Genomic DNA, 13,232 nt, shown 5'->3' with positions numbered 1-13,232 from the left:
CCTAGCCTCACAATACTTCAGAGATGGGACACCCGCTACCACGTAAAGGATTCATTTCACGTTCAGACCTGATTTTCAAAATGTTCTTCCTCCCAGTGACTCACAGGCAGCCTCACGGTTGGTTCTGCTGCTGCCCATGGGAGCCTTGAGTCAGACAGGGCCTCTGCTTAGTTGTCACCTACGAGTACTGCTGCACTGGGTCATTTATCAGTGGCCTCCAGGATCCCTCCTGGTCAATGCCCTGTTCTGATTAGCCAAGATTTGTTCCTTGTGAAGTTTTTTTTATAAAGTTTTTATTTATTTATTTATTTATTTATTTATTTATTTATTTATTTATTTATTTATTTATGAGACACACAGAGAGAGGCAGAGACACAGGCAGAGGGAGAAGCAAGCTCCCTGCAGGGAGCCTGACGTGGGACTTGATCCCTGGACTGGGATCATGCCCTGAGCCAAGGGCAGACGCTCAACCACTGAGCCACCCAGGCATCCACTCCTGAAATATTTTGAATATCACTTCTGGGGTCAGGTAAATGTGAACTGGAGTTCTAGCTCCTCATCATAGTCGGGGACCACAGGATAGCTACATCAGCTCTCTGTGGCTCTGGGGGGCCCCGTCTATGCAATAGGGAGAATCACTGTACCTACTTCAGGAGGCTCCTTGAGAATAATAGAGAATAAAGCATTTAAAGGCTCATCCTGGTTTCTCACATGTTGCCTTAAGTGGAATCGACCATCAGCAGTACATCACGATGGTTTAATGGTAGTTGAAAACAATGATTCATCATTTAATACCCTCAATTTAACATCAGTTTCTCCCCTTCTAGCCCTTCCTACAACTGGACACTTACTAATCATTTGTTCAATGTTTTTTGACAGTCAGTCCAACAATCACTATGTGCCAGACCACTGTACTTGGAGTTTTGTGTGCCTCAACTCACTAAACCTTCACAGCAACCCTATAGATCCTGTTACTGTCCTCAGGATATAGATTCAGAGATCTGAGTCTCCGAAGGGTATTTACAGTCTTTTACTAGGGAAGCAAATTTTTCTGAAGGCCCTGATAGTAGGATCCCGTTAGGTCTCACTGACCATTCTGGCTCATCCCCACCTTAACAGAAACCATGATAAGGGAACCGGATTCTCATGATTGGTATACACTGATCATCCCTCAGTCTGGGACTGGGTGAGGGAGAGAAGAGATGCTGGCATCAAACCCAATGGCCTGGGACTGAATTCCAGCTGGGTCATGTATGACCCCGGCAAGAGAAGATAGTTTCAGTTCTAGAGCTGAAATGGAACAAACTGCTTTTTGCCTCAAATTGAATACCCCTGTCCTCTATGCAATTATAAAAACAAAACAAAACAAAACAACAACAACAGCAAAACCCTCTCATGACAATTTATCTGTTACGATCAATAGATGACCACTCTTTGGTCTCTCTTACTTTGTAGACTCTTTCCCTTCCACTAACTAGTACATTTCTTTCCCTGTACATTTCTCTTCAGGTTGAGAGAAAGACCCAGGAGATTTGAGTTTAAGCCAGTCCTTGTGGCCGGGGATTTAGCTCAGGTCCCTAATGCCATGTCCTTGCTTCCTTGGTTATAGAATGGATAAATGGGACCTAGGTTTCTATCTGTGTGAATCCAAATTAAAGGAAATAATGGCAGTGAATGAGCATTGACTAATGCTAAACAGCAAGGCAGGAAGCCTTGTCATTAAACATTCTGCCTCCGAAGAGTGCAAGTTGGCTAAAAATCTCAAGTGAGTGGGATGGTGGGATATAACCATGCTTCTCGACAGGAATATCTGACTGATGGATCTGTACCATCAGGATAAGTGTGACTCACCTTACTAGAACAACAGATTTATTCCATATAACACACGTGGAACTTTACTTTTACATTTAAAAGAGACATGGCTATATTATAGAGTTGGGAGGAAAATATACATGATTTTCAAATATAGGAAAAAAATTAAACTTGCTGCAGCCCAATATGAACCACATCCAAGACCCCCAGGTACGTGAGGACATTCTTCTCTCTTCTGTGGAGAAGTAAAATATAAGCATTGAGATATAAACTAAGATTGCACCTCACTATCTCTGGTTGTACCCCAGCTCCAGCAGTTACTTATCATGTAATCTTGGATGAGTAATGTAAACTCTCTGAGCTACCCTTTCTTCACCTGCAAAAATGGGGGTCATATTCTAAGTGACGGAGCTGCTGTGAGCAATAAAAGATATGTTGCCTATCAAGTAGCTGTTGTAGCATGGACAGTAAGTGGTAGCTAGAACCATTCTATTACTCATGGGAAGTGCAGCAGTTTGACAATTTTTTATCAATTCTCCTGAAACCCCTCTTTCCTGTGTCTACGTGAGGAATTGCTGATCAACCTTGGCACTCATTTCTCTCGAACATGAAGGCCCTCCTTTTCAACACGGCAGACACTACTAACTAAAGAGTTGGCCCCATGCTTGGAACCTACTTGCCATCCTAGCTAAAATAACCACGTGAGCAATAGTGGAAAGACCATGACATTTAAATTCCATCTCTGCCATTTATGAGGTGTGAGACTGGACAAGTCAGTGGCCTTAGATTCTCTCTCTCTCTCACTCTCACTTTTGTATATGTAGATAGTACTGCTTTCCTTTGGTGTCTAAGTGGTAATCAAACAAGGGAGGTGACTTTTAGGGAACCTCTGTGAGAAGCCTTGGGTGACTCATGAGGATCAGGGCTCAAAGGGTTCTGAAAGGTCGGGTGAGCAGGTTAATGTTCCTCTGCTGCACTATCCACTTACTGTATTGCTGTCAAATGCTTATCCAGCCTCAGTGACAACATCCACATCACATTTTAAGATTACATGATAGTTCACACCACACTTTGGAAGTGTCTATCTATTAAGAGGTTCTTTCTCAGATCCTGACTTCAGTGCTTATTTGTAACTGCCTCAGTGCTCTCTACTGAAGAACTGGCCTCTTTTTTTTTTTTTTTTTTTTGCCAAAGGGCCATTAACATCTGGTCCCCACCACTCTTCTTCCCCTTTACCAAAGAAACCTCTATCCTGGTTGTGAATATCTTCATAAGTTGCTTGGGTTGGGGGGTTTGAGGAGAATGACATGCCAAGCTGGGGGTCTAATGCTCTTGCTTGTATTTGGTGATTTAACATAAAAGGTAAATTATTATGGACAATGGAGGAGAAATTCAGAAGTCATGGAGAAGACATCAGAGAGAAGGAAGGCATGGTAGGTAGGCTAGTGTCTTCAATGATACTTGAGAAAAGAAACACAAATTCAAAGAGGGATGCTGCATAACATTTTCACAGATGGTAGGATGGTAAAGTCATTGCCTTCATCACCCGATTAATATATAATGACATTGGACCTGTGTAGTGGGGTGACAAATGAAAAGCAGTGCTATCCATGAAAATCCATTACACTCAAAATGAATATGTAAATATTTTATATGTATATATAACTACATGTGTAAAATATGTATTACATATTATTACAGAATGTATTTTTAACTCATATTCCCTTGAACAAACTATGGGGAATGCTGGATTTGAACAACAACAACAGTAGGCAGGCAGAGGGATGCCTGGATGGCTCTGCGATTGTCTGCCTTCAGCTCAGGGAGTGATCCTGGGGTCCTGGGATCGAGCCCCCACACTGGGCTCCCCGCAGGGAGCCTGCTTCTCTCTCTCCCTGTGTCTCTGTCTCTGTCTCTGTCTCTCTCTCTCTCTGTGTGTGTGTGTGTCTCTCATGAATAAATAAATAATTTTTTAAGAGATTTTATTTATTTATTTGAGAGAGTGACAGAGCAAGCATGAACAAGGTGGTGGGGGGATGGGCAGAGGGAGAGGGAGAAGCAGACTCCCCTCTGAGCAGGGAGCTGATGCGGGGCTTGATCCCAGGATCCTGGGATCATGACCTGAGCCGAAGGCAGATGCTTAACCACCTGAGCCACCCAGGCGCCCCAATAAATAAAATCTCAAAAAAAAAAAACAAATACCCCTTATACCCTGCCATCCCCACCTCACTTTTTTCTTAACATGTCTTTTTATGTGACCAAAAACCTCTGTGTGACATCTTAAATAATATATTATAGAATCATATGCATAATATATTTCCCCTCTCAAGAAATAGGAGAGAGCCCCATACAAGAGTACATTATGCAAGAAAGAATTAAACCCCAACTGTAGACCTATCACAAAGCTGTGGACACTGAAGGAGTTGATTGTGGTTTGGAGACACTGATTTTCTTATTCCCTGTTCTCACAATACCCCATATCGGGTTGCAGGGTGAACAACTTGATTCCAGGGTAGGTGCAGTGAAGGGATGTAATTAGCCTATTAAGTTCTGCTAATATCTTGTAAAGTCATTCGAGTGAGAACAGCAAATACATCAGTTCTGCCTTGGACCCTGCCCCAGGGAGCATTGTATTTCCACGGTGCAATTTATAGTTGCCACCGTAGGCATCAGCTGATTCAGTCTTTTCTGTTTAATTAAGTCAAGATGGAATGAAGAATTTCTACAGAATGTGTGTCCCTAGAACTGCAATTTACCACACCCCAAATTCTGTAGCCCCTCTCCAAAGTCACAGGCTCTAATTGTGCAGAAATCACTTCTTTCTTACTCTTGTTCTAAATATACACTCATACGTTTAATAAAAATGATCAATGTTCTGTTTGACCAACAGTAAATACAGTGCATCAGGCATAGAGAGAGGACTTTCTTTGTTTTGCTCTTTCCTGGCTCTTCTTAAGGAAAAAAGAAATATACGGCTTTTAATTCAGAAGTTTGAGAAGCCAAGGGACCAGATTCACTCATTTTTATGACAAATATTTACTTGAGTCCTTGCTTTGTTCTGGGCACTTCTACGAGCCCAGGAGCTATAACATTGAACAATACAGAAAAGATTTCCTTTCTCTGAGAACTTCTATTCCAGTGGGGTAGAAAAATAATAAATAAATAGGAAAACGGTGTTCAGAGCTGTGCTGAATGTAAGATGGAGGTGAAGAGGTAAGGATGGTGGGGGAGGCTATTTTAGGTCAAGTGGTCAGGAAAGAATTTGGAAGAGATGTTTTAGCATAGATCTGAAATGATAGGAAGCAGTGAGCCAAATAAAGGTCTAAGAGAACAGGATTGCAGGCAAAGGAGGTTGCAGTCCGAGGGAGCCATCTGTGCAAAGGAGGGAAAGCACACCAGTGTGGCTGGAGCATGGTGTGTGGCAGGTGCTATTGTGTGGAGCTCAGGGCTGTGCAGGGCTAGAGTATGTAAAGGGCATATGATGCCAGCAATAAATGATTTAGATTTTTATTTCATGTGAATTGAGAGCAAAAGGATGTTACACAGGGAAGATTGTGTAATGAAAAACACCACTTTGAGGGCCATGTGGCTAGTGGATTGTTGAGGGACAGTAGGAGAAGCAAGAAGGTACTAGTGCATTACTTCAACTGATACCTCATGTAAGTGGTATATCATGTTTGTCCTTTGGAGTCTAGCATATGTCACTTAGTGTAATGTCCTAATGGTGCATTCGTGGTGTAGCCTGTATCAGAATCCTGTTTCTTTTTAAAGCTGGATTCCACGGTATGTATACACCACCTTTTGTTTATTCATTCCCCCACTGTTGGATATTTGGTTTGTTTCTACTTCTCGACCACTGTGAATAATGCTGCTATAAACATGGATATATGAATATCTGTTCAGATGTTTGCTTTTCTATTGTTTTGGGTATATACCCATAGAAAAAGAACGTGGAATCATGTGTTAATATCCATGTTCAATTTTTTTTGAGGGACCACCATACTGTTTTCAGTAATTCTATTTCAAAGGTGGAGTTATTAAGAGTTGTTGAAGGACTAGTACTATGAGTTAAAGAAAGAAAAGAATTAAGAATGATCTTGAGATTTTCAGGGGCACCTGGATGGCTTAGTCAGGGAATGATCTGCCTTTGGCTCAGGTCATAATCTCGGGGTCCTGGGATCCAACCCTTGGCCAGGCTCCCTGCTTCTCCCTCTCCCTACTTCTCCTTCTCCCTCTGCCACTCTCCCTGCTTCTGCTCTCTTTCTCTGTCAAATAAATAAAATCTTTTTTTATAAAAAAGAATCTCAAGATTTTAATTTTTACAGTGGGAGAATTATGAAGCTATGTACTAGGAATCCTGGAAGAAGAGGATTTGGGAATCTGTATGGGATGTGGATAAATGCCAAGGCTTCTCTTTAGAACATATTTGTCATGGCTCTTAGACATATGGATGAAAATATCAAGCAAGAAGTTGGACATATTATTAATCTAGAATTACAGGGTCAGGGATGGAGATAAAATATGTGTGTGTATGTGTCTGTGTGTGTGTACACACATACATATATGTATATATTTTTATTTATATTTTTAAAATATATATAATTTTGTAAATCACAGGACTAAATGAAATAATTTAAGTGAGAGTAGCGGTATATGTGACTAAGCTCTGGGGAATCAGCATTTAGAGGTTGAACCAAGAAGATACCAGCAGACAAGACTGGGGAGGAATCTCTGTGGCAGAAGGAAAATCAGTAGAAAGGGGCTTTTTGCAAAACACAAGAATAAAGTATGTCAGAAGAGAAGGAATGATCAATCCACAGAGAAGTAAAGCATGGTAAATAAAAGTCCAGCCAGGGGATTTGGCAAACTGGAGGTCATCGATGTATCCGACAGGGGCAATTTCAGGAAGTAGCAGAGATGGAAGCCTGGCTGGAATGGGCTGAAAAAGAGAACGGAGATGCTGCTTCTGATTTCTCACCTATTAACAACTCAATCCAGAGTTGTTATTGCAAAGGAAATTAGTGAAAATGGGATGATAAGTGGAGGTAGTTATGCATCAAGGAAGGTATTTCCAAGAGACTCAACCATAACATACTTCCTAAAGAGAGGTAGAAAAAGGTGTAGGAGAAGGGAGGAATACCTAGCTGAGAGAAATCTGTGAGAAGGTGAAAGAAGATGAGATCCAGAGCTGCAAGAGAAGAGTTGTCTGGGGTAGGTGCAGGGACTTTTCATGTATTATAACTGGTGGAAAGGCTATGAGTATGGATATAGAAATAGGGAGGTTGGTAGACTTAATAGTAGGTAGCTCTCGTCTTTCTGAAGTGGTTGGTAGACTCAGTGGTAGATAGTTCTCTTGTCTTTCTGAACTAAGGAGGTTCAGTCATCAACTGAGAGAAAGTGAGAGTGAACATGAAAGAGGCCTGAGGGCAATGGAGAGTGTGATGTGCTCCTCTTGGAGAAGGTATCTCACTAGGGCTTGGCACACTGGTGCTGGCTTGAGATATGCGGCCACGAATTCAAATGAGAGTTTAATATTACTATGTCTGTTTCCAGCAAAGTTCAGGAGCTTGGCTGTAGGTGAGAAGAATTGGGGAGTTGGGTTTAACCAATAGTGTGGTTTTAATAGACGAAAACAATTGAAGGCAGTAAGAAAGTTAAAGATTTGTACAAGGGATGTTAACAGTGGCTCTGGAAGGGAATTAAGGATACGAGTGAGGGTTTTGATGCATAAACACAAAGTGATAGAGTCAACAATTGATGGTCTCAGGGTGATGCGTGTACCAGCTTGGGAAGTGGACTGGAGAGAAGGTCAGGTTGGTCAGGGGTGGGCTGCTATAATAACAAAGGAATGATTAGGAAATAGGAGTAAGTAAACACTTCGGGTATCAGATAGAAGGAAAGAAGACTGGAGGTTAATTCAGGCTAAGAGATTTGATGGAACAACCACACAGACATTATATCGCCTTGAATTACGGATAACAAGAGAGAAGGAACTTATTAGTGACCCCCTGATGATAGGATGTTGTTAGAGTCCTCCATATAGGTCTGAACCAAAGAATTTGGCCAACAGTGCTAAGTGTTGTGCTTTTCCAATGCCTTTTCATTCACAGATAAGCTTTTAAGAGGTTCAGAGTTTAAAATCAGATTGACATCTTTGGATGTGGACAATGCTTGGATGGTATTTCTGAACATGATTGTACATCAGAAAGTCCTAGAAGTTTCTGTTTTTTTTTTTGTTTTTTTTTGTTTTTTTGGACAGACACATAGGCCTGGCCACAGAGAGTCCGACTGCCACAGGACTGAATAAGGTCAGGGAACCCAGGTTGTTTACAGCTCCCCCAGGTGATTTTTCAACATAACCACCAAGTTAAACCATAGTAGAGGTCACCTTAAATGAAAGAAACAGCTTAGAATAAGTTCCCTCATACTTAGTGTTATTTGACCAAGCTACAGAGCTGAGGAAGTGGTGCTAAATTTCAAAACTAGAAAACATCAACTTGTCCTATCAGAATTTTAATATAGTACACCGGGTTTATTATCACTGTCTTCTGGTATGTGAATAAATAATATTAGCATGCTGAAGTTTACCCTGTAGTGACTTAGAAGTTATCTCATCACATTTCAGGGAAGCTATGTACTCAGAATCTGTGTCTATACACTTTATTTTTTTCTTAAAGTCCAACTTTTAAAATATTTATCTTATATTTTCCACATATATGTTTTCTCTGAATTTTGTAGTAAACACGCCCCTTTTACACTGTAAAGCTTTTGGCATGGTTCCTTATGAACCTTTCCTACCCTCTCCATCCCAGAGCCAACTAGATCTCATTTATCTTTTTATTTCCTATATTCTAGCACAGTGGCTTCTCAAAGTAGATAAGTATTCAATGAATAAATGAATATAAGTAGGAATAATCATATGAGCTAACTGTTACATCTCTGATCTCTGTATTATTCTTTAAGCTTCAAGGTAGTTTCTGGGAAAGGTAGTAGATACAATGAGATGTGGCTTTAACACTTAAAAATGATGCTCAAGGATTTCATAGAAACGTCTGAAAGTGTCAAACCCACAGCAAGTCATCTTACTCACCAAGCCTTCATGAATTCAGGCAGTGAAATCATTATGCTAATCTCGTCATACCCAAGTGTCTTCCCTCCCCACAGAACTCCATGGGGCCTCTTTTTTGCCGATGCTGCTCACTGGGTGAGGGTGTGAAAGAGGTAGCAAGAAACTAATACCCGGTTTACCTTAAGCTTTGAATTGCACAGTATTTGAGGGTGCATCCTTAGTACTCTGGTATGTACCATTAGGATTAGCCTTCTTGAATGCACTAGACATTCTCCTGGTATCATTTAGTCATTCATTTACTGCCTGCCAAGCACTGTGAGCCTATGTAATGGAATATGACATTAACCTAGAAACCATCGCTGACATCAAGGAGTTTATGATCCAGTTAGAGAAAAAGAAATATGAGCATGATAAATGTTATGATGGAAGAAGTATACCATGCCAGGCACATAGGAGGAGCCGTAGACTCAGAACTGGAGATTCAGAGAAGGCTTCCTGCAGGAAGTTGTTTCAGACCTTTGAGTTGAGGGATGAATCTGCTTTTTCTGAGTCCCTTGGTAAGAGAGCTCTGATTGAGGCAAAGAATCAGCAGAAGGTGAGGAGATGCAGGGAGCACAGGAGCCAGATGATGAAAGGGACTTTATTTCATATGAGTGAGTTTGGACTCGATAATTCTTGAAACAATAGAATCCATCTCAAAAGAGTTTGGGGTGGAGTTTGCAATACTAAGAGAGATTAGCCATAGAAACAGGCAATTTGAAACCCTATGACATGCATCTTTTTAGTCAGTTGTACCCTGCACCAGAGAAAAATGTGTCACAGATACAGATGATGACTTCTGAATCCAGAATTAATGTTTGGAACCTAACAAAGGAAATAAGAAAATATTCAAAGTTCATGCATACATGCACCTGCACATTGGTATGGCATATGCTTTGTTCTGCTTGTAGTTACTAAGGGGCTTATGATTCATTAAAATTGTCAAGAAAAGAGGATCCTGACATTCTTGGTGTGTCAAAGACAAGGTCGTCTTATTTCAATGACATAAAAGCCACTTGACTAGGCTGAAAATGCATCCTCAAAACCTATTGCAGAATTTCATCTTTAATGGCTTTTGTGAATTTAGGTTGGAGGGCTATAATGGTGTATTAGGGAAAGGCAGTAAAACCCTAGTGCAAGAGCAAGGGCCCTTACAAACTACACTGCTGTTCTCTGATTGAGGCTTACACTAATACTGTGTCATGAGGACTTTGAAAACACCGTGGGCCACTCCTCTAAGTATTTACCATCAAACTACTCCCTTCACTGGAAAAAGGTGAGTTCTGTTTCCTCCTATGAATTTAAGGATCTCACTAATGCCTGGAAGATGAGTCCAACTCCTTTAATTACCCCAGCGATAATATTTATTAAGTAACGAGAGACATGGGACCCCTGGGTGGCGCAGCGGTTTAGCGCCTGCCTTTGGCCCAGGGCACGATCCTGGAGACCCAGGATCGAATCCCACGTCGGGCTCCCAGTGCATGGAGCCTGCTTCTCCCTCTGCCTATGTCTCTGCCTCTCTCTCTCTCTCTGTGTGTGACTATCATAAATAAATAAAAATAAATTTTAAAAAAGTAACGAGAGACATTATAGCATCTTCTAATTTCTGCAAGTTTAAAATATAACCCTATCTTAGATCATTTTACCTTGTTTTTTAGAGTCTTGACATTCATTCCAGTGACAAAGATGAAAAGGATACTGAGTACTACTACCTATGGCAATTTAATTGCCCCTACGACCCTAGAAGCTAAAGTTACCTGCTTACATGTCAGATGCTACAGAAGTAAAGAATGTCAGCTTTTAGATGACAGGGACTCAGTCTCAAAGCCCAGATCTTCCTTTTACTAACAGAGGCCCTTTAAGCCTCCATTTTCTGATCTAGAAATTGGGGATCTTAATTGTAATAGTGTCAGAGATTCACCATGGAAACTGGATGAGAGCGTGAATGACGAAGGGCTAGCTCATTGTTTCAAGCCAACTTGGAGCTCTTGTGTGCTTCCACTTTTATCCTTTAGTTCTGTTTGCTTGTTTGTTTGATTGATTATGAGCAACTTTCTCTTTTCCTTTTACTCCCCTAGGGATATGAAGCCTGACAATATTTTGCTTGATGAACATGGTAAGTAAATTATTTGTTTACAATCAACGTGACTTGCACATAAAACAAAGGATGTGGAACAAAAGGATTATCCCCAGCAAAGGAGTGTTACACACGGGAAAGGCCCTGCTTGATTCAGTTGAGTTCTATGTTCAAACTTGATTTGATGGGTGGGAGGGACAAGGTGGGTGGGTGGACATTATTACTGTATCAGGGGAATGGTACCCCCCAAAACCCTTAGATAACATTTACATAATGAAAAAGTCACTCCCTTTACAATTTTCTTACACTTCTGATTTTTTTCCCAGAAAACCATCACAGGTTTCTTTGGTGCTAATTTGCCTTAATATCTTTCTAAAAATCATCTCTTTTTTTATAAAGACAGAAAAGGCCTCAAGCTCAGAGCATTCGGCAGGCAAGAGTAGCTACTGAATGATTAGCACCACTATTTTGTTCTCATTGCACCTACGTTTATGCTTTTCTTCTTATGAGGGAGAAATTGGTTTCACATTTGCAGAAGAGCGAGCGAGTTTTCTGCTCAAGGATTTTTAGATTTTAAAAAACCAGTCATTTTAAAGAAAAAGAGAGAGTGGACAATGGTATATGAGGCACCCAAGTGGGGAAGTGATACAAGGATTTGGCAGGAACCATGAAGGTGACCCGTGAATGCCCGAAGCCCAGGAGACACTGATTAAGGATATCCTGAGAGCCAGCTTTCGCCAGCAATGATTAATGTGTGTCATCTCTTCCAAGTGTTTATTATTTTTTTCCAAGTATTTATTTTAATGTATGTTTGGGTATACTGGTATATCGGGGTGGACCATAGGCACAAAGGTCTTTCTTCTGTGTTTCAGAAGCTGTTGGATGAGGGAGTCCTAAATGAGCAGGGCTCCTTATTCATTTGACTTTTACAGAAGGAACTTGCAGTGGGACTGCAACTCCAAGTACCAGCCACTGCTCATTACTTATTTACCTACGTGCATTTTAAACCTGATGTGCAAGACCCCACCTGTGCTCAGAGGGCTAAAAAAAAAAAAAAAAAAAAAAAACACTTCTGTGTATGACCTCTAATTTTGAAGCCTGGGGTCATTATTTATTTATGGACTGTCTAAAAGATTTTCTCCACTTTCTTCTAGTGCTTCATTTCTTCCTTGCCTTTACTGCTTCTGACTTTTGGGAGCAGATTCTTGGAATCTCCAAAATGTGAGCAATAGTGAGATGTGGCATGAAGGTGACTTTCATGAAAACACTGGCTGTCCCTGCCTTACATAAGAGGCAGGAGCCTCTCTCAGCCTGGTGCAGATAAACCCTGTGGAGCTTCACAGTTGTGGGGAGGGCCTCCCCTCACCCACAGAGGCCACCTCTGCACAATTTAGAAAAAGGTTCTCTGTCTCCCGAGCCCAGCCTTATGAATGCACATGACTTGTCCACTAGAACACAATCTGGGGTTCTGTTCCCACTTGCCCCCTTCTCTGGCTGCCTTTGTGTGCAGCATATCACTCTACTACCTGTTGAGGCCCCAAATAGAGACATGTAGGTCCTGTTCACCACAACCTTTTCAAGATTTACTTCCCATTCAAACCAGTGTTTTCATTTTGGGCCTCAAACCTGGCTTCGTCATATTTCTACCATAAAGTCATCCAATTCTCCCTCATTTGATTTCTTTCTCCTCCTCATTTTCTGGTCAATTTGGTGATTGTAGATTAGGAGAATAGTCCAGAAGTCAATTAATCTTCAAGTTTACCTGCCCTTAGAAACTACTCTTTTGAAAGAATCATTGTGTAATATTGTAGTTAGAGTATGGATTCCAGAGTCTAATTATCTGAATTCAAAACCCAGTTCACCCCCTCACTCATCACTAGCTCTGGGAGTTTCCACAGACTATTTAAACTTTCTCTGAATCTCAGTTTTTTGAGGAACCAAAAGAGTAATTAATTCTTAGAGTCACTCTAAGAATGAACTAGCATACTATTAAAAAAATGCTGATTGCAGTGTCTGTCACACTCAAAAGTTAAATATTCATATAATCCCATGAGGTACAGTAGCTTTCTTCCTTCAAGAAGGAAGCTAAGGCTTCTGCATCTTGTTCTATGTGGCTCTGTGTGTAGCAGATGGTCCATGAAAGCTGGGCCCTTACCTGTGTTTTCTAAAGAATTATTTTGATTCCAGAAGGGTTGTGCCAAAACGTCAGTGTGTCTAAGCAATTTTGTGTAGCAC

General features: G+C 41.0%; 1 protein-coding gene across 1 annotated transcript in view; it reads left to right on the top strand.

The window, feature by feature from the left end:
• Positions 1 to 13,232, top strand: part of STK32A (serine/threonine kinase 32A) — an 89,957-nt gene that overhangs the window by 40,130 nt on the left and 36,595 nt on the right. Inside the window, exon 3 of the mRNA XM_055332448.1 lies at positions 10,999 to 11,036. Coding sequence (XP_055188423.1) covers positions 10,999 to 11,036 — 38 coding nt within the window. The remainder of the gene's footprint in view (positions 1 to 10,998; positions 11,037 to 13,232) is intronic.

The sequence above is a fragment of the Nyctereutes procyonoides genome, unplaced genomic scaffold, assembly GCF_905146905.1.
Source record: "Nyctereutes procyonoides isolate TBG_1078 unplaced genomic scaffold, NYPRO_anot_genome, whole genome shotgun sequence".
NCBI classification, from domain to species: Eukaryota; Metazoa; Chordata; class Mammalia; order Carnivora; family Canidae; genus Nyctereutes; species Nyctereutes procyonoides.
Note: the sequence above shows the minus strand (reverse complement) of the source record. Positions and strands in the feature narration are given on the sequence as shown.